We start from the raw sequence: 21,725 nt of genomic DNA, 5'->3' as shown, positions 1-21,725 counted from the left end.
GGCCGAGGGTGAGGGAGTAAGGCCCTCCCCTCAGGCGCCCGATTTAAGGGGCTACCGAAAAGCTCGGCAAGAGAGAGAAAGGGTGCTATTTAATACCATGTCTTTAAAAATCAAAATTGATTCAGAAAAATATCCATGATGAACAAAATATCAAAATTTTCAATAAAGATAGAATCTGACGCTGCACGGCGATCCTGCCTCTCTGGCCTCACTCATGAGGAGACCCTGCTGGTTCTCTCTCCCTCACGGATTCAGCCCCAACCACCCCCCCACCCAGCCCAAGTCCTAATTTAAAGAAAAAAAGGAAGCCGCCCTGCGTGGAGCTGCCAGAGCCCAGGGCCCACTCTGCCAGGGGGCCACCCTCCCGTTAACGGGACAGACTGGCAAGGACCAGGAACCACTCAGCCCCTTCGGCTGTGGGCCCACCAGACAGAACCCAAATGGTGCGCGGGAAACCGCACTGAGGGATGGAACCCCACTGGAGGACAGCAGGGAGAAACATGGGTCCACTTCATTAAGTTAAGAAGGACGTTGTGTGTGCGCAGGGGCGTGCACGCCCACACGGGCGCATCCACGTGGCAGGGTGGCCTCGGTCTGCAGCCCCTCCAGCCTCCCGAGTTCTGCAGAGCAGCGAAGCCCCCGCAGGAACAGGGCCCATCCGTGACTCAGGAACCTTCCATCTGGTCCTGGGCACTCACATGGCTCGTTCCGTAGAACCACTCCCCCGGATCCAGGCCCCGAGCAAGCACCTGGGATGCTCAGGCCATTGTTCAAGACGGCCAAGAGGCCCACAGGAAGAAAGCAGGGTCACAAGATGAGGCAGACAGCTTGTTGGCCTGGCCAGGTGCGGTCCGAATTCCTGAGACGTCCCTGATCGCTCCCTCGAGGGCCTCAGCTGTGAAGCAGCCCCGTCTCCCCAACCCCGGAGGGAGATGGCGGGCTACTTGCACATGGGCTCTAAAACATCCCACCCACCCCCAACCCTGGGGCTTGCAGCCACACAGACCCTCAGTTAGAGGGAGATTTTTGTGCGAGAACTTCCAAAGTGTGTCCAGGAGCCGCGGCTTCCCAAACCCACGAAGGTGTCCAACTGAGAAGGATGAAGAGTCCGTCAATTCCCAAGCAGGACAGGACCGCAAGCTTGTTAGGTCCCTTGACAAGGTACACGCGGAAATGTACACGCAGAAAACAGTAATGAGCACAGAACCCCTAACAGGGACCCACAGGGTCCTGACTCCAGGTGACGGAGGCTGAAGAGTCAGGGGAGATCTTCTTCATTCCAAAGCCTCAACCCATCTGCTGGGCTGCTCCCCACGGCCAGACGGGTTGTCTGCATGGAAGGAAGGGCGGTTGGGGGTCCGTGCTCTTGGCCAGGCATATGGAGCTGATGTGGGCAGGAAGGGCTGAGACAGCAAGGGCAGTCAGGAGTTCCGGGGTGTGGGGAGGTCAATGACTATGGGTGGATTCACAGGCTGGTAGTTCACGGTGCACACAGACGCGTTCACATAGGTGGTCGTCCCATCCGCCATGACACCGTACCCTGGAAAGTAAGCACACAGCCGTCAGGGCTGAGGGGTAAGGCCGGGACCCAGGGCAGTGAGGTGGCCTAGTGGGCATGGTAGTAGAGCACTCGGCTACAGCAGGCAGAACACATCCGGGGCAAGCTACCAAAACCCTCAACTTAGCCTCTTCATCTATGGAGGTGATGATGACAGAGCTCCTTCCCAGGCTGCGGTAAGGAGCAAATGAGACACTAATCCACATATAGGGTCCAGCCCAGTACCTGGGAAGCACATGGAGAGCACACAGTGAGATATCTTCAGTGATCATTATCACCATCACCACCACCATCATCACCACCATCACCACCACCACCACCACCACCACCATCACCATCACCACCATCACCATCATCATCACCACCACCACCACCATCACCATCACCACCACCATCATCACCACCATCACCACCACCACCACCACCATCACCACCATCACCATCACCATCATCATCACCACCATCACCACCATCACCATCATCATCACCACCAGCACCACTACAACCACAGTCATCACCACCATCACCACCATCATCACCATCATCATCACCATCACCACCATCACTACCATCATCATAACCATCATCACCACCACCACCACCACCATCACCAGCATCATCACCACATCACCACTACCATGCCATCACCATCACCACCATCACCACCATCATCACCATCATCACACCATCACCACCATCATCACCACCATCATCACCATCATCACACCATCACCACCATCACTACCACCATCATCACCATCATCACACCATCACCACCATCATCACCACCATCACCACTACCACTGCCATCACCATCACCACCGTCACTACCACCATCATCACCATCATCACACCATCACCACCATCACTACCACCATCATCACCATCATCATGTACTTTCTTCTCTTAGCCTCTGCTGCTATTATACTCCTTTCCTGCCATGCCTACTTGTCCGAATCCTCGTCCTCCAGCTCAGATCACCCCCAAGCCAGAAAGGACATTTCCCCTCCTCTTGCAGGTTACCCATTCTTTGGATCCCCCAAATGCAATTGTGCAGGAATGTGGTTTGGATCACACACCACCTGGGATCTGAAGGCATTCCATGCCCATAGTTGGGCTACAGAAAATGACAGCCATATTGCTATCCCACAGCACATGGGTTGTCCCTCCCATGACTTCTCAGATTCTGCCTTTTATTGCCTATCTGCTGCCCCTCTGTGATCTCCTTGGGGCCAGGGGAGCTCTATCTGGTCACTCCTGCCCTCCAACAACACCTGGCAGTGGCCCTCAGGGAAAGGGCTGAGACTTATTTGCTTCTGAGTTGGAAAATGATCTGATGAGGACCAAGCATATGTGAGGTTCAAGAAGCTGGGAGACAACTCTAGGGGAAAACATATAATCAGTCCCCATGGCCCATGGGAGCCCATGTGCCTTCTGGTAGAGTGGGGGATGGGACGGGGAGGCCAGGGGCAGGTGGGAGGAAGGTTCAAACGGAGCAAAAGAGGCGTCTGCCAGATTGATGAATGAAGCTCCAGGGAGGAAACCCAAGGTCTAATAAGGAAAGCCTTGCGTGCGGGACGTGGGGCTGTGGGGAGCCAGGGCTGGAGCTGACACCACCCAGCACCATCACGGCCACCCTGCCCGCTGCCCCCCGAGGGGAAGTAAACGCCTCCTACCATTCGAACTATGTGGACACAGCAAGTGGCCCCAGCCCCCCAGGAACGGAGCCAGAATGCCAGGTCTGTTGTGCGTGTGGTGGGGGTGGACATAAGGTACCACCAGAATGTCTCAGGCAAGCAAGTGGCCCTCCACATTTATTAAGCACCTCCACATTTATTAAGCACTGTATGCCAGGCTGTAGGGATGTAGGCGACAAGACCCGGCTGCCAGCCTTAAGGGGCTCACAGCGTGACTACCCAACTTAACATATCGCCCATGTTCCATCCAGTGTCCCCTCCTCCAGAGAGCTCCCTGCCCACATCCCAAAGACTTCCCAGGCTGGAGGCATGGCAGAGTCGCAGCGCTCCAAGGGGGTAAAACTTACCCCTAAGTCTTGCTAGATTTTACAACTGTCTTCCCATCATTAAACATTTCAGCAGTAGCTAACTGATGGCCAAGTGCAGATAAAGCATTTACAGAGTGAACGTCAGGAAGGGGCTGAGAGCAGGGAGGAGGTGACTGGCTTGAAGGGAGGTGAGGGGGCCCCTCTACAGGTCCCGCGAGGAGCCCCTCCCCCACCCCCCACGCCGACCTTCGTGGATGTGGCCAAAGACATGCAGCCGCGGCTGGACGCGCCTCTGCACCGTGTTGAGCAGCTCCACGCAGCCCACCCGCTGCATCTTCTTGGGGACCCAGTCCAGGAAGCCTGTGTAAGGAGAGGACAGGAGGGCAGTGACGGGGTCCAGGCAGCCAGGCCCCCAGCCCCCGCAGACCCCACGCCACAGCTTTTGCGACTCAGGGACACGAGATCCTGGACTCAGGGATCGGGCAGAACCCGCCCCCCAGTTCCCAGCAAGCTCTCCCAAGGCCACCTTGTCCCTGGCCTTCAGGGAGGGAAAGCCCGTGGCTCTACCACGTGCCGCCTGGGGCCTGGTCACCTGGACCCACTCCTCTGCAGGGCCACCCAGAGAGCCATGCTTACAAGAGCCCCGAGTGGGCCAGGCACCTAGGGTGGCAAGTGAGCACCACCCCCCCCACGACCCGTGCTCAGAGCGGCCTCAAGGGTGCCATCCACCCACTGCAGAGACAAGCACACCGAGGCCTGAAAGGGACGGGTGAGGCCCAAGGGCACCCTAGTGGGCTGGCAACAGAGCAGAACCAGGAGCGAGATTTCCACATCGGAAACTTTCGAAACAAACATCACAAAATCACGAAAATGAACTCCATTCACCGCAGCCTGGCTCACGTGGCTATGTCTGGGTCTGCTCACACCGCCAGCCTCCCGGAGCCGCCCCATATGGTGGCGGCTTATTATCCTCACATGGCTACACAAACGAAGAATAATTGATGACTCCAAGCGAGCAGCTAGGGTTCATCGTGGCCCCTCTCTGTTTGGGTGGGTGAAACGGGTTTCTGCATGCTCGGAAGGGGAAGGGGGATCCTCTGAGTCACTGACTCGGGCAGGCTGCTGCTGCCACTGCCTTAGTGATCAGGGAGGGAGGGAGGGAGCGAGCGAGACAGACAGAGGGAAGGAGGGGGGGTGGGAGAGACACAGAGAGAGAGAGGGAGGGAGGGAGAGAAAGGTCCCACCAAGCCTGGCCATTCTGTGCCCCTCTAACCCCGCAGCCTGCAAACCCTGGAGATGAGCATGGCTCAGCTTCGCCCCTTGCCCAGCATCGCCCGCCCTGGCCCCAAATGCTGTGAGAGTGATGGCAGGTTCTGTGGAGGCAGCAGGAGGAGGGGGAGGCTGGAGGGGCTGGGCTGCTGGGAGTTCGGACAGCATTCTAAGGCCTAGGTGAGCCATGAAGGGTTGCAGAGGGATGGCATGGCATAGCTGCCGATTCAGAGAACTCCCTCCTACTGAGGTGAGGAGAGTGGAGTGGAAGCGGCAAGACTCGGGGCTGGGGGACCAGTGAGGAGACCATGGCAGTCATCAAAGGGACAGAAGACGTCGGCCTGGACCCAGGTGGGGACAGGCATGGTGGAGAGGAGAGGAAGGAGCTGGGATCCAGTTTGGAGGTGGAATCGGAGGGACGTGCAGATGGACAGGAAGTGTGTGTGAGGACGGGGGGAGGGGAGGCCTGAGAAAGCCGCCCGATGGGACAGCCAGGGGGGCCCAGAGGCAGTTAGATTGTGTGAACAGTGACATCAGCTTGGACCAGGGAGGTGGCAGTGGGGCCTGGGAAGAGAGTTGTTGAGGGTGGAACCCACAGGCCCTAGAGACTGTTGGGATGGGGTGAGGGGTGTGCAGGATGAAGCCCAGAGGGTGACCTTGAAGGTATTGTGCCCCCAGGATGCAGGTCAAGGGCCCAGCCCCGCCTCTCCACGTCCCTGAGCTCCAGTATGCAACGTGTGGAAAATGGGCAGCTGATTCTGACCTCCCTGGGGGGCTGCGAGGAGTCCACGGGTAACAAGCTGAACCCCTAGCACATAGTAGGTGCTCAGGAAATAAGGGGGGCCACGGGGTGAACTGTCCCCAATGCCACAGCAAGTCAGACTCAGAACAGAGCTCATCCGGGCTGATCTTTGTGCTCAGGCGGGGCCAGACCCCGCCCCTCTCAACACCCACACCGTCTGCATCCACTCCCAGCACAAGCAGGCCCACTGGGGGCCGGGCCAGCCAAGGCGGGGGGCAGCTGACTCTTACCCAGTGGTGGTCCATGGGTTATCAGGATGTCTACGCCTTCAGGAATGAGGTTCCATTTCTCTAGCAGTGCTTGGCCTCGAGGCAGGTTAAAGCCCCAGCCATAAAACCAGGGCTGCCTATGGAAGAAGAGCAGGCAGTTCAGAGAGGGCCACTGAGAGAGTGGGGCGGTCACAGGAAGGGGAAGCAAGTTGCAGTGCCGAATGGTCATCAGGACAGGCTTGATGACTAGAAGCTCAAAGTAAAGGTGGAGATCGCCTGGACTTAGCCAGAATCCTGACCAACTTGCGGGCTGTGGGATGTCTCTGGCCTCCTCTTCTCTTTTCCCCTTCTTTCAACACAGTTTCTGTTTTTCTAGGATGAACAAATATTATTTCTGTGATTTTTTTCAAAAGGAAAGTTTAAAAAGAATCAGCTTCAGCCAAAGACCTCTCTTGCTTCAAGCTCCTCTAAGGAAAATCAGAGAAGAACATGCTCACTCGCCTTCCTGCCCACAGTTGGGGCAGGTTGAGACCAAACCCAGAGAGAATGGCTTCCAAGTAGAGGATGCTGATTGCTGCTTTCCCCCGAAGCTCCCAGCCAGGCTCGGTCCACCCCCAGCTCTAAGCGCAGGGCCAGAGCGACCTAGGCCAATTAATGGAATCTCAACTCAGACCTAGACTGAGCAATGCAAGTGATTCCCTTGGATTGGTTCAATGGTGAACATGTAACATAGATCCTTCCCATTGGTGAGGATCCCAAATATTTCTTCGTTTGATGATGAGAGAAGAGGATGCTCTCATCCCTGCATATCAACCAGTGAGCTTCTCGCCTTGGAAGCTGTTAATAGCTATTAAGCTGTCCCAAAGGGCCATGGCTGGACCACATGGCCCAGGGGAGCCCACCGGATCAAAACTGCACCAGTCACCCACCATACCTCTGCACTTCTCAGTTATATGGGCAACATAAAGCCATTTGATTGGGCTTTCATTTCTAACAAGAGCATCCTTACTATGACTCTCCCTTGAGCCTAAGTCATTATAAGATCCCACGTTAACATAGTCCTTTAGTGTTTACAAAGTCATCGTCATCATCACTACCACCATCATCATCACTGCCATCACCATCATCACCACCATCACCACGACCACGATCATCACCACCACCCTCATCACCGCCATCACTATCATCCCCACTATCACCACCATCATCAGCATCACCACCATCACTATCATCATCACCATCACCATCATCACCATCACCACCATCATCGCCATCACTATCATCCCCACTATCACTACCATCACCATCACCACCATCACCACCATCATCACCACCATAACCAACATCATTGCCATTATCACTACCATCATGATCACCACCATCACCATCACCATCACCATCACCACCACCACAACCACCACCATCACCATCATCATCACCAACATCACTATCGCCACTGTTGTGGGTCAAATTGTGTCCTCCAAAAACATATGTTGAACCCCCAGGACCTGTGAATGTGACCGTATTTAGAAACAGGGTCCTTGCAGATATAATCAAGTTAAGATAAGGTGATACCAGATTAGGGCATGCCCCTAATCCAGTGACTGGTGTCCTTACGAGAGGGTCATGTGAAAACACAGAGACACAGAGAGAAAAGGGCCATCGACAATGGAGGTAGAGATCGGAGTGATGTTGTCTACAAGCCAAGGGGCACCAAGTACTTCTAGCCACCACAAGAAGCTGGGAGACGGGCATGAAACAGATTCTCCCTCAGGGCCCTCAAAAAGGACAAACACTGGTGACACCTTGATCTCAGACTTCCAGCCTCCAAACTGTGAGAGAATAAATGCCTATTGTTTTAAGCCCCCCAGTCTGAGGTGATCAGTTATCATCACCTTCGTCACCTCTCCACCGGTCACCTCAGGGATCTTCACGCCAGCAGCGAGGGTGGGCAGATGGGTCTCTTTCTTTCTGTTTCATGGATGAGGAGATTGAGAACAGAAATTATCACCTGCATTTCCCACATACCTACTTTCTTGTCAGGTGCCATCTAAGTACATCATAGGGATGGTTTACCTGTTACAAGAACCCTGTGAATTAAGGACTAAGAGTATCCCCATTTTACAGACGAGGAACCAGAGGCTCAAAGAAGTGAGCTAGCCTGGGATTTGGGTGTGCTGACTCCTGGGCTGGGCACCTCATTACCACTCACCTCCAGCACATACCGTACAAGTCAGCAGTGGGGCTGGGCTTTCATCTTCAAGGTCTCTCTCACATGCACAAAGCTGCCACTAAAATCCCTCTTATGGCCCATATGCCCTTCGTGGCGAGGCTGAGAGCTCTGGCTATTGACCCAATGGCTCTACCTGTTGGCAGCCACCCAAAGCACCTCTATGGAACCCTGGGCATCTCACGGAACACCATTTGAAAACCCTGATTTAGCCCCACCATGGTACCTTCTGGATAAGAAGACAGAGGTTCAGTGAGGGGCAGTGAGGTGCCCAGGGTGGGGCAAGTCATGTTTGAACCCAGACCTGACTCTCTCCCCTCAGCCTTCATGCCTGCAGTGCCATCTTCTGGAACATGGGTTTGTGAAGGAGGAAGATGGGTGACCAGGGTGGCCGTTTGGGGGTCAAGAGTCCTTCTGCCATTTCAAACACGCGCAGAATCCCCTCCACTGCTAGCCTTGCTCACCCGGGACTCCTGCCAGGAACGCTGGTTCCCTCCTTTTCTCCTCCTACCCACCCCTGACCTCACGCCATGTTTATTCTTCAAAGCCCTGTCTGCCCCAATCTTCCTCTCACCTTGCGTGCCCAGCACCAGCCCGGAGGAGGGGAATAAAGGAACGAATGAATGAATCCATGTGTTAACAGATGTCAAATAGGACTTTTCCTGTTGCCTAGGGATCGCAGCCAAAACTTCAAAGCTGAGAATGATGCCCCATAGTCAAAAGAGAGCCCCCAGCTACTGCCGAGAAAAACTTACTAAAAGTGGGCAAAGCACGCCAGGCCACCATCTCCCGAAGCCCTTGCTGGCCTAAGTTTTGGCCTTGAAGAAGAGGGCCGTGGCCCCTGCCTTGTTCTTGAGGGGGAACCGAGAAGATTGTCTCATACGTAGATATGAGTGGGCCCCAGGAGAACCACCTGTACAGGTGGGGACCTGGGATCTGCACTCTGAGGCTCTGGGAGGAGAAACAGATGGTAAGAAGGTCACAGAGGGGCTGTGAGCACCCCCAGGTTTGGGCTGTCCAAGGGATTCCCAACCGTAGGAAGTACCTGCCAAGTGAGCAGACCAGGTGTTTGGGGCTGGGGAGTAGCATCTGGGTAGGCTGGCCTGGGGACAGTCCCCTCAGAAGACATCTCCTATCACTGGCACACCCACATCGGCCAGCCTGCCTGTGCACAACCACAGAAAATGCAACCCCCCCCAAATATACACAATTTTACACCCAACTTCAAGGCAATCTTGAGGTGAGACAGACCTGGGTGAGAATGGGTCCACCTCTTACTACCTGTGTGACCTATGGCAAGTAACTCAACCTCTCTCTATGCCTCAATTTCCCCATCTGTAAAATAGGGATAAAAATACCATCTCAATAGGGCTGTTTCAATGGATTAAATCCATTAATCCACGTAAAGGGCTTAAACAGTGCCTGGTTCAATGCACTGCAGCCGCCTTCATCATCTCCATCACCATCATCATCCTCCCCGTCTCCATCATCACCATCACCACCAGCATCACCACCATCACCATCATCACCATTATCAACACCACCTCCACCACCATCACCATCACAACTACCACCATCATCACCATCATCACTACCATCACCACCATCATCATCATCACAACCATCATCACCATCACCATCACCACCACCATCACCATCATCATCGTCACAACCATCATCACCATCACCACCATCACCACCACCATCACTACCATTACCATCACCACCGTCACCATCACCACCATCATCTCACAACCATCATCACCATCACCACCACCATCACCATCACCACCGCCACCACCATCACCATCACCACCATCATCACTGTCACCACCATCATCATCACCACCATCATCACCATCACCATCACCACCATCACCATCAACACCACCATCATCATCATCACCACCATCACCAGCACCATCATCACCATCACCACCATCACCACCACCATCACTACCATTACCATCACCACCGTCACCATCACCACCATCATCTCACAACCATCATCACCATCACCACCACCATCACCATCACCATCACCACCATCACCACCGCCACCACCATCACCATCACCACCATCCTCACTGTCACCACCATCATCATCACCACCATCATCACCACCACCATCACCATCATCATCGTCACAACCATCATCACCATCACCACCATCACCACCACCATCACTACCATTACCATCACCACCGTCACCATCACCACCATCATCTCACAACCATCATCACCATCATCACCATCACCACCGCCACCACCATCACCATCACCACCATCCTCACTGTCACCACCATCACCATCACCACCATCATCACTGTCACCATCACCATCATCACCATCAACACCACCACCATCACCATCACCACCACCATCACCACCATCACCATCACCACCATCCTCACTGTCACCACCATCACCATCACCACCATCATCACTGTCACCATCACCACCATCACCATCAACACCACCACCATCATCATCACCACCATCACCAGCACCATCACCACCATCACCACTATCACTATCGCCATCATTATTGTGGGCCCCTCCTGAAACCCACCCATGGAGCGTTCATGAAAAACCTTTGACCTAGGGCAGAGTTTTTCAAACTGCATTTTGATGGGTCACAACAACATTTTTTTAAAAAAGAAAAGAAAGCATCAAAAAAAAAAGAAGAAGAAGAAGAAGAAGAGAGAGTATCTCCTAGCAGGGAAAGGATACTTCAGTTAAATATATTTATATTTAAATAGACACCCACGTATCTATTTAAGTGTACTGAGTCACAATGTGAAGTGCTTTTCCTACCATGGTTCCTGGTCAGAAACAGTTGACAGTCGTGCTCCAGCAGCCAGCTGGGGCGGCTCCTGCCTTAAGAGGCTGAGCTCCCAGCTCTGTAATTTCTGAAGCCCTCAGACTCTGGGCATCCTCAAAGCCCCCCTCTGGCTGAGCCAGGGCAGAGTGACTGCAGGAGAGGCTGCAGCTGTCTGGGAGCCACTCCGAAAGCCAAGCCTAGTGGTCCTCCCAGGAGCCCAAAGCCCTGTCAGCCTCCAGGGGAAAAAGCAACGTGTTTCTGGCGCTGCCTTCCAAATACAAGATCCATTCTTCAAAAATCTAATCAAATATTTACAAGACAGGATGAGGCCTCATCTGCATGGAGAGAAGGCGTTTGTTAGTTCCTGTGAGCCACAGCAAGGGGTAGCTTCCTGAGAGAGACACTTAGAAATGTATCAGAGACACCACAGACCCCCACGCAAGCCTCCACCTGCCCCAGCTTCCCCTCACCCAGCACTACCGAGCCTTCCCCTTGGGGTGGCGTTTCCCCATAGATACACCTGCCTAGTTCCTGGAAATACACCACCTCCAATCCTGGGAAGGTGGAATCCACCCTGCCCCTGGGGAGACCCTGAAAGCTTGCTCAAGGTACCGAGGTTGACATCAGACATCTGATTCTGCCCCCGGGCCGGCGACTTCACCTCTACCGGCAGGATAGTTGATGCCTATGCCCCCAGATCTTACCCCATGAGGGCTGGGGGTCCACAGGGGGGAGGGAAAAAATGATAGAGGGAGGAGGTTTAAGAGGCTTAAATTATACTTCCACTATGAAAACTCCTTCTAAATACCCAGGAGCTCCATCAATGGGAAAAGGGGAGGTTCTAGCTTTTATTGAAATTTTAGGAGGAGCAGGAAGAGTCAAGTCATTCATGCAAACATCCAAAGGAGCTATTTGCCAGGATGGCCCGTGGGTTGGGGAACACCCTCGTCAGGCTGGGAGCTTTCTCTGGCACAGCGGGAGAGACAGACTTCACGATGACCTCACCCCTCAGAGGCCGAAAACATCTCGGCCCCTCCTGTGGATGTCCATTCAGGTTTCTGCCATGGGAAGAGGAGACAGAAGTGTGGTGGCAGGCCTTCTTCGAGGTGAAGTGGGCCCCAGATGCTCCCAGCCTTCCGCGTCTGGTCACTTGACCTCCTCATCTAGTAAGGCCCTCTGGGGCCAGAGCTGAAGTCCAAGGCTGTTCTGGTTTCCAGACAGATGACAGGACAGGCAAGGGCTCACAGGGTTACCCAAGCAGCCAGGGTCCAGCCCAGTCCCTAGTGGCCCACCCACCTTGGGGGGGCAGCCGTGGTCTGAGACCGTCAAAGCCCAAGACGGGATGCCCAGGCCCTGCGAAAACCCCGTGTCTGTCTCCAACGCGACCTGGCGCCTGGACCCAGGCTCGCCCCACTGAAGGCCAGGAGCCCGATGTCCGCATGCCATCCAGGACATCTCAGATCCCAAGGAGGTCGGATGAATCAGAATTCCAACTGAGCAATGGGAGGCGGCTTTATGTCCTGAATTTCTGTCTTTCTGTTCTAAAGTAACCATTGGAATAATTTTCTTACAGAATGATAGTTGCCATGGCAACCAGAGCAAATTTTCCTTTTCTGAAACAGATGTCTCATTTAGTTGAAAATTAGAATGTGAACAAACCCATGGGAAAAATTAATTCAAACTTTAACAGAGCGCTGAATACAATGTAATCTCTCAGAGATTAACCCCTTAACAGCTTTTTTGTGCGCTTATGGTAACCTTCGAATCCAGTCTAATTAAGCCCGCTTAGCCAATATAAATGACCTCCTCGTGGCCAATCATTAAACGATTTCCCCCTGAAGCGTGAATCCCAGGTCCCCCAACGGCAGACGGGAGGGGGGCGACGCTCGTCTACAGAGAATGCTGAAGCCAAGTGCGCTCTGCTGTGCCAGGTAAGGCGCATGGCCCCTGGGCAGGGGTGTACCCAGGGGTCACCCAGTTAGCATGGGCTCTGGACACCCCATTTCCCGGGGACGCTGGGGTGTGCAGGCGGAGGAGGCCTGGAGTGCCCTGGGGTGGGGCTGGGCCCAGTGGTGCACCCAGGCCATGTCTGAGGGCTGGCATCCGGAATTCCCTTGACCGGATGCCGAGGGGCACTGCGGGGACAGCAAGGGGGGCACCTGCACAGGCACAAATCCAGAGCCTCTCCATGAGCCCCCAGGCCTCACACCCACTCTGGGGGGCAGCTGCCATCACTGCTCCATTTCACAGATGCGGAAACTGAGGTGCGGGGAGGTACAGAGACTTGCGCAGGGTTACCTGGTGACCAAGGGACACAGCCAGGGCTCAAACCCAGAGAGCAGATTCCAGGGCCTGCGCTCTCGGCCTCCAAGTCAGAATTATGCAAATAGGACCAGGAACCCGGCCTCCCCCTACCCAGCAAGCCCCCCTCACCAGCCACTTCCACATCTCAGCTCAGTTAACCCTCAGGACAAAGTCCTGGGAGGCTCCCACTTTAAAAGACAAGGAAATGACAGCACAGAGAGGCCAAGTGGTGTGCCTGAGGACACACAGGAGGTAAGAGGGATGTGAACCAGGCTTCCAGGCTCCTGCATCCTATGCCCAATAGGTGGCTGACCCAAAGAGGACCCTCCTGGGGGGGCCAGGCCTCTTCATTGGCAACTGGCTGCCTGCCCCTCTGAGCAGCTCCTGAATGTCCCCTGCCAGGTCCCAGCCCAGGCCTTGGCCCTGCTAGGCTCCCTCTGAGCCTGGCTGGACAGACAGGAAGCAGCTTGTGACTCTGGTGTCCCACCTCTCAACTGTTCCCTGTAGGTGCCTCCTCTACTCCAAAGCCTTCCATGGCTCCCTGTGCCTGGAAGACAAGCCCAGACCTCACGGCCCCGGGCTCTGTCCCAGCCCACGTCTTGGACCATCCTGCTCAGAGGTCCCACTGAGCTCACCACATGCTGGCCGCAACAGTCCTCTGTTTGCTGAACACTGCCCAGCCTTTCCGTGCCTCTGGTTTTTGCTCCTGCTGTTCCAGCCATCCTAAAAGCCCTTCTTAGCCTCTCCTCAGAGTACATGACCCATTATTTGTGAAGGCTTGGCTTAAAGGCTCCCTCTTCCGGGAAGCTTCCCCTGATCACCTCTATCCCCCGAGCACAGGTGACCCTCCCTGCTCCGAGTCCCCTCGTGGTGGCTCCCTCAGGGCAGGTTCAGATCAAATCGTCCCTAAATCCCTCTTGTCCAACAGATGGCTGAGCCTAAGTGGACTCAGGGACGGCTGGCTCACGGTGTGCATGAATGAATGAACGCATGATGGAATTAATGGCCAGGTACTCTACCTGGCCGGCAGGCGAGTGGGAAGAACTAAGCGTTCGCCCTCTCCTCTGTGCACCCTGCCAGCGGGAGCCCCCACCCTGGAGCCCCTGGAGTCATGAAGCCCCAGGACCTATAAGAAGCACAAGCATGAGAACAAACAAGAACTCTCACCACCCACTGAGCACCCCGGTCTCTCCCACCCTCCCATGACCTGCCCAGGGGGACTCATGTGCCCATTTCACAGATGAGACCTCAGAGGTAAGGCCAGGCTCACTGTACTCACACCCTCTGCTGCATCCTAGCTCACCTCCTTCAGGGGGACCTTCCCTGCCTCCCCCAGGCAGCCCACTCCCTAGGGTTGGGGGCTGAGGGCGGCTGCCCTGCCAGGTAGAAGGGGACAGCCTCTTACGGCACACCTCGTGGGCCGGGTGTTCTCACTTCCGCCCCTCATTCTACCGGGGTGAAAGCTGTGGTCTGAGCGGGGTGGGGACCCAACTCCCTCAGAGGAGCTTCTCTCAGGGATGGCTAATACTAAGAGCATCTCAGATGAGGGTACCACACGTCACTGGCCCCAGCAGCTGCCCGGGACGCTCGTAGCACCCCAGGGAGGCTGTGCTCCCATTCTGCAGCAGGGGAAACCGAGTCAGTGACACACCAGGGTGGCCCAAGCGAGTTCACCCCCACAAGGGGTCCCCGGACATCTGAGGACATCCCACAGTCCGAGCAGCTACTGCCACCTGCCCAGCTCTGAGGGAGAGAGGTCTGCCTTGTCCCTTGTCCCTGCACCGCCCCGAGGGGGAGCCTGAGGGAGCCGCCTCCGCAGCAGGGCCAGCTCCCCCCGCCCGGGACCGTGGCCGCCAGTGAGGGGGCAGGGCGCGCAGGCTGGCAGCACGTCCCCAAGGACTGCCAATCACACACCTTGCCCCGCACACAACAGTTCCGGCAAGTCAGCAGCAAGATAAGTGGAACCGAAGAATGGGGTCCTTTGTCATTCCTAATTAATTTCCCCCCCTTCCGAGGTGCGGAACCATTCATCTTTTGTTTCGCTGGGACCGCGCAGAAGGGAGAAGGCAGACAATTCGTTTCAAACATTAATCTCATGTAGAATAGTGTGCATATGTGTTGAGGGGCCCTCTGTAAAGAAGATAACAACAACGTGAAATCAAGAAAGATAAGGACAGGGAAGGGGCAAAGGAGAGAGTCCATGTGAGAGAGAAAGAAGAGTGGATGTGTGTGCGTGTGTGGTGTGCGTGTGTGTGTGTGCATGTGTGGTGTGTGTGTGTAGTCTGCCTGTGTGCGTGTAGATGTGTGTGTGCATGTAGGTGTGCGTGTGTGTGCGCGTGTGTGGTGTGTGTGTGCATGTAGGTGTGCGTGTGTGTGCGTGCGTGTGTGCATGTAGGTGTGTGTGCGTGTGTGGTGTGCGTGTAGGTGTGTGTGCATGTGTGGTGTGCGTGTAGATGTGTGTGCGTGCGCGTGTGTAGGTGTGTGTGCGCGTGTGGTAGGTGTGTGTGCGTGTAGGTGTGTGTGTGCGTGTGTGGTGTGTGTAGATGTGTGCGTGTGGCATGCGTGTAGATATGTGTGTGCGTGTGTATGATATGGGGGTTGTGTGAATAGGCATGTGAGTCTGTGGCTGTGTGTGTACATGTGTGTAGTGTGCAGTGTGGGGGTTGTGGGTGTACATTTGTGCATGTGTGTAGCTGCATGTGTGTGCCTGTATGTGGGGGGGTGTGGTGTGGGGATTGCGTGTGTAGCTGCGGGTGTGTGTGTGCAGTGTGGAGTGGTGTATGTGCGTGTGTGCATGTATATGTGTATAGTTGCATAGGGGTGTGTGTGTGTGTTGTGTAGTTTTGTGTATATGTGGTGTGTGTGGTATGTGGTGGTATATGTGTACGTGTGCGTATGTGTAGTTTGTGTGTGTACAATGTGGGGCTGGTGTATGTGGGTGTGTGCCTGTGTGTAGTTATGTGGGGGTGGATGGGTGTGTGTGCGTGTGTGTAGCTGCGTGCATGTGTGTGGTGTGTGCGTGTGTGTGTAGTTGCATGTGTGCAGTGTGTGTGTAGTTGTGTGCATGTGTGTGGTGTGTGTGTGCACGTGTGTGTGTAGTTGCATGGGGTGGAGGGGTTTGTGTGTTGTGTAGTTGTGTGCATGTGTGGTGTGTGTGTGGTATGTGGTGGTATATGTGTACGAGTGCGTGTGTGTAGTTGTGTGTGTGTGTGCAGTGTGGGGGTGGTGTATGTGGGTGTGTGCGTGTGTGTAGTTATGTGGGGGTGGATGGGTGTATGTGTGTGTAGTTGTGTGCATGTGTGTGGTGGGTGTGTAGTTATGTGGGGATGGATGTGTGTGTAGTGTGCATGTGTCTGGTGTGTGCATGTGTGTAGTGTGCATGTGTGTAATGTGTGTGTATAGTTGTGTGCATGTGTGTGTGGTTGTATGCATGTGTGGTGTGTGTGCGTGTGTGTAGTGTGCGTGTGTGTGGTGTGTGTGTAGTTGCGTGCATGTGTGTGGTGTGTAGTGTGCATGTGTGTGGTGTGTAGTGTGCATGTGTGTGGTGTGTGTATGTAGTGTGCATGTGTGTGGTGTGTGCTTGTGTGCGTCGTGTGCATGTGTGTATAGTTGTGTGCATGTGTGTGTAGTGTGATGTGTGTGTAGTTGCATGCATGTGTGTGTGTGTGTAGTTGCGTGCATGTGTGTGGTGTGTAGTGTGCATGTGTGTGGTGTGTGTGTAGTTGTGTGCATGTGTGTGATGTGTGCTTGTGTGTGTGTGGAGTGTGCGTGTGTATGGGGTGTGTGTAGTTTTGTGCATGTGTGGTGTGTGTGTGTAGTTGCGTGCATGTGCGTGGTGTGTGTGTAACTGTATGCATGTGTGTGGTGTGGGTAGTTGCGTGCATGTGTGTGGTGTGTGTGTAGTTGCGTGCATGTGTGTGGTGTGTGTGTAGTTGCATGCATGGGTGTGGTGTGTGTGTAGTGTTTATGTGTGTGGTGTGTGTGTGTATAGTGTGCATGTGTGTGGGGTGTAGTTGCGTGCATGTGTGGTGTGCGTGTGTGTGGTGTGCGTGTGTAGTTGCGTGAGTGTGTGTGGTGTGTGTGTGTCGTTGCGTGCGTGTGTGGTGTGTGTGTAGTTGCATGTGTGTGTGGTTGTGTGTAGTTGCGTGCGTGTGTGGTGTGTGTGTGTAGTTGCGTGCATGTGTGTCGTGTGTGTAGTTGCGTGCATTGTGTGGTGTGTGTGTAGTTGCGTGCGTGTGCGTGGTGTGTGTGTGTAGTTGCGTGCGTGTGTGGTGTGTAGTTGCATGGGTGTGTGTGGTGTGTGTGTGTCGTTGCGTGCGTGTGTGGTGTGTGTGTAGTTGCATGTGTGTGTGGTTGTGTGTAGTTGCGTGCGTGTGTGGTGTGTGTGTGTAGTTGCGTGCATGTGTGTCGTGTGTGTAGTTGCGTGCATTGTGTGGTGTGTGTGTAGTTGCGTGCATGTGTGTGGTGTGTGTTTAGTTGCCTGCATGTGTGTGGTGTGTGTGTGTGTGGTTGCGTGCGTGTGTGGTGTGTGTGTAGTTGCGTGCATATGTGTAGTGTGTGTGTGTAGTTGCGTGCATGTGTGTGGTGTGTGTGTAGTTGGGTGCATGTGTGTGTGTAATTGTGTGCATGTGTGGTGTGTGTGTGTGTGTGGTTGCATGGGTGTGTGTGGTATGTGCTTGTGTGTGTGTAGTTGTGTGCATGATGTGTGTGGTTGCGTGCATGTGTGTGGTGTGTGTGTAGTTGTGTGCATGTGTGTGGTGTGTGTGCAGAGACAGCACAGCGTAGGGCCAGGAACCGTGAGGAATTTCTTCCCGACATCAAAATTCGTCAGCTGCGTGTGGCGTGTGGGGCTGACAACTCTCAGAATCCAGGGAGGAAGGAGAGGGGGTGTGAGCAGCAGCGGCACCCTTGGTGGTGGCCAAGCCGGGTCCCTTGGGGACAGGCTGGGCTGTGCCAGGTGGCTCCCGCCCTCCGGTCACTGTCACGCCCGAGGGAGGCGGCAGGCTCAGGTGGGGTGTGCGGCCAGCCCCAGAGGCAGGTTGGCTCCATGGCTTCCACTGAACCCAGGCCATTCCTGACCCCATCTGGGCTCAAGACAGGGGAAGGGGGGGCAATACCACCAAGGTCCCTGGTGCCCCAGCCAACGGCTCTGCGTGCCCCCCTCGACTCACCCTTGCACAGCCCTGCGAGGGGAGAATCCGAGTCTGATTTCCCAGAACAGGACTCAGAGCTCAGGGAGAACTCGCCACTGCCAGGGCCAGGGATCCGGGGAGCCCCGTCTGGGCTCTGCAGCCCACAGGGGCCGCCCGAGGGACAGGGCCAGGGGCCGGCGGGAAAGCGGTGGCCCCTGAGGCCGCCCCGAAGCTGACCAAGTCCACCCACTTGGGCTGGACCCCTGCGCTGCTCTGCTAGGGCTGAGATCTCGGGCCAGTTCCTCGACCTAAGCCTCACCTTTCCCGTCCATAAAGTGGGATGAAAGCAATCCTGTCTGCCCCGTTGCTCGGCAAGTTGAACAGGACGATTCTGCAACAGCTCCCGGGGAGCTTGCGGACCGAGGGGGTCTCAGAGTCTCGGCTACAGAAGAGGAGGGAAAGCCTACCCCTCTGGCCTGAAGGAGGAAGAGGAAGGCCACAGCCTCGCACTAAAACCACCTAGAAACGAATGAGGAACAGTAATAGACACAGCTTTAGAGGCGCAGGACTGGCAGCCTGTGACCCAGGACACGTGGGTCTTCGTGGCCCTGAAGTAAGCAGCAGGGAGCCTCAGGCGGTCAAGGGGAGGGAGCGGGGCCTGCGACCCACCCTCTGTAAAGCCGGGCCCCCAGAGGGCTTCTGGAGACAAGCGGAGAATGGGCCAGAAAAGGCGGCCCACTGACCACAGGGCAGCAGGATGCTGCACCAGACGGAGGAAGATGCCCCTGACCTCCGGCCTCCGCGTGGGTCCGCGAAGCCCAAGAAATGAAAGCAAACCGTCCACGGTTGTGTGCACCCACAGTCGGAGGCGGGCACAATCCTGTCTGAGGGGCTGCCCAGGACGGCCCCAGACAGAGCTTCACAGAACCTGAGCGTGCAATCCAAACGTCCAGCGCCCCGAACACCGTGGACAAGCATTGGAGGGAGACTGAAAAATAAACGTTTTTCGAAAGAATAAAAGTTTTTTCTTAAGAGAAAGAGCAAAGGATTCTGGGTGAGTGGCTGGAGCTGCACCAAGCCAGGATTCCTGGGGGGGGGGGGGTGCCTGAAGCCGGGGGGCTGTATCGAGCAGGGCCGGCGTCCCTGTGGCCCCAGCAGCCTCTGACCGCAGCCGAGCACAGCGGGTGCCGGGCTGCCACAGGACTCGGGCCTGGCCAGGGTCCCAGGACCTCGGCCACGTCCTGGCGAGAGCCTCTGCGTGGCCAGGAAGAAGCCAGGGTTTCACTCTATTCGCCTCTAGTCTGTTTTCTCCAAAAGACCTATTTGATGAAGTTTTAAAAAGAAACCTTTTAGCATCTCTCTGTACCCAGTTCAGGTGAGAGGTGCCCTCCGTCCGGCCACCCAGGCCTAGCCCAGCCCTCAAGCAGTGGGGGACCCTAAGCAAGTCCCTTCACTTCTTGGGTCCCAGGCTCCTCAGCTGTCCAGTGGGGACAAGGGTCTAGAAGATTATAAGCGACGGGAGCACGGGGCCTCGGGGACAGCCTGGGCACAGTTCCTATAATGACTGTCCCACCGGCAAGCAGAGCCTGGCTCCCGCGGGTCCCAGCCTTAAAACTCCCAGGCAGCTCCTTGCGTGCCCCCACCCCACCCAGCGGGGCTGCCCTGTGCACACAGGGAAGGGAACGAAGGACATGGAAGGCTCAACCCCTGCCCATACCCCGTCCCCGGGGCGGATCGGTGGGCAACCCCTGGCTGTGCAGAACACCCTGATCTCACCCCCCCAACCCCTGCTCTCGGCAATCCAGGCAGCGAGCTGCAGAGGGTTAGACGGTGAGTGGGACCACTGTGTGCTGAACGTCTCCTGTGTGCCAAGCAATTTACGCACACGACCCCCTAGAATCCTAAGAGCAGCCCTACGGGGTGGGGGGGGTTATCCCTCCCGTCATTTCACAGAAAGCCAAGATTCTGACCCAAGATCACCAGGCTGGGCCCCGCCCACCAGCAGGAGTGTCGAGCGGGGCCTTACCCAGCCCTGGCGTTTAAAGAGAACTGGTCCCCGAGGCCCCGGGCTCCCTGCGAGAGGGGCAGGGCACCCCCGCACTCCTGCCTGCAGGCAGCGCCAGGCCTCCAAGCTGAGCACCAGGATCCGCGCCCAGACGCCCGGCAACGGCCGGCAGCCTCTTCTCAAAGTTTAATGTCTCAGCAGGTTTATATTCCTTCTTTCAAAATACCAGAAGTAATTAGACCAGATGGACGAGCTGCATGCCAATTTCACTCCCTCCCGCACTCCTGTTTTTTTTTTTTTTTTAAATCAAGGCCGTTTTCAGTTAAATGAGAACAAAAAAATGTATCCAAAACCCATAAATGAATACAGCATGTATACAGAATTTTTTTCCAACACTTAAGATTCTGTGACAGCTGAGCTCTTCCTCTTCCTCCGTGGCTGGTTCCCACCCCTTCCTCTAAGCTGCTCTGCCCAAGGCTCAGTGCCGAGTCTGTTCCTGAGGGGACCAGACGTGGCTTTCCTGTGACTAGAAAGTCACAGTGCCCTGGGGGCGGCATCACAAACACACCGCCCCCCACGAGACTCGGGACCGGAGGCCCGCAGTGACGGAGCCTCTGCTGGTGTTGGGGAGGGCACGGGGTCCGGAGACGGGGGGCAGGCCTTCAGCCTGGGGGTGAGGGGCAAGCAGCGTAAGCAGGGAGGTGGCAGGGTCAGGCTCTGCTCTGGAGGGACCGGCACCGAGGAGGAGGAGGAGAAAGGACCCCGGAGGCGAGGAGCTTGGGGGCACTCCTGGAGGAAGGTCCCAGAAAGACACAGGAACACCACGCCAGACCAGGCCTGAATGTTAACTGAGTTCCCACAGCCTGGCATCTGTCACTTGTCCATCCATCCAACCATCCAAAAACGATCGATTCTGATGAGCCAGGCGCGGTCCTAGCACTGGAGTGAAGACCACAAAAACAGAGTCAGGTTCCTGTTCTCGTGGAGCCTCCAACGTTCTAGTAGGAAAAGAGGCTCGACAGAAAGCTCCTGCTAGAGTCATGAAGACCGCACAGTCCGGAGCTAAGTGGACCCAAGGAGGGGAGAGGCCCAGACACAGAGCCCAGGCGCGAGGTGGAAGTGGCTAGTGCAGGGCATGCCCTGCATGGAGACAGACTGTCTCCGCTCAGTGCTGGGCCAAGCAGGCATCCACGTGGAGACACCCAAGATGGGACCCCTTCTGCTCACTGTCGATGCACTCCCTGCTGGCGGGTCCAACCCCCACGCATCAAAGGCTAAATAGCAAAGCTTCCAGAAGACAACATGGAAATATCTTCACAACTCCAGGGGACGGGAGATTTCTTAAACAGAACCCAAAAAACACTTACCACAAAGAAAACCACGAATA

General features: G+C 55.5%; 1 protein-coding gene across 1 annotated transcript in view; it reads right to left on the bottom strand.

The window, feature by feature from the left end:
* Window positions 1-1,421: 1,421 nt before the first annotated feature.
* Window positions 1,422-21,725, bottom strand: part of MPPED1 (metallophosphoesterase domain containing 1) — a 63,538-nt gene continuing 43,234 nt past the window's right edge. Inside the window, exons 4-6 of the mRNA XM_028115311.1 lie at window positions 5,865-5,980; window positions 3,810-3,923; window positions 1,422-1,540 (exon numbers count right to left, since the gene is read on the bottom strand). Of these exons, the coding sequence (XP_027971112.1) occupies window positions 1,422-1,540; window positions 3,810-3,923; window positions 5,865-5,980 (349 nt within the window). The remainder of the gene's footprint in view (window positions 1,541-3,809; window positions 3,924-5,864; window positions 5,981-21,725) is intronic.

The sequence above is a fragment of the Eumetopias jubatus genome, unplaced genomic scaffold, assembly GCF_037043125.1.
Source record: "Eumetopias jubatus isolate StellerSeaLion01/CBP00866 unplaced genomic scaffold, mEumJub1_p1.0 scaffold_8, whole genome shotgun sequence".
Classification (NCBI taxonomy): domain Eukaryota; kingdom Metazoa; phylum Chordata; class Mammalia; order Carnivora; family Otariidae; genus Eumetopias; species Eumetopias jubatus.
Note: the sequence above shows the minus strand (reverse complement) of the source record. Positions and strands in the feature narration are given on the sequence as shown.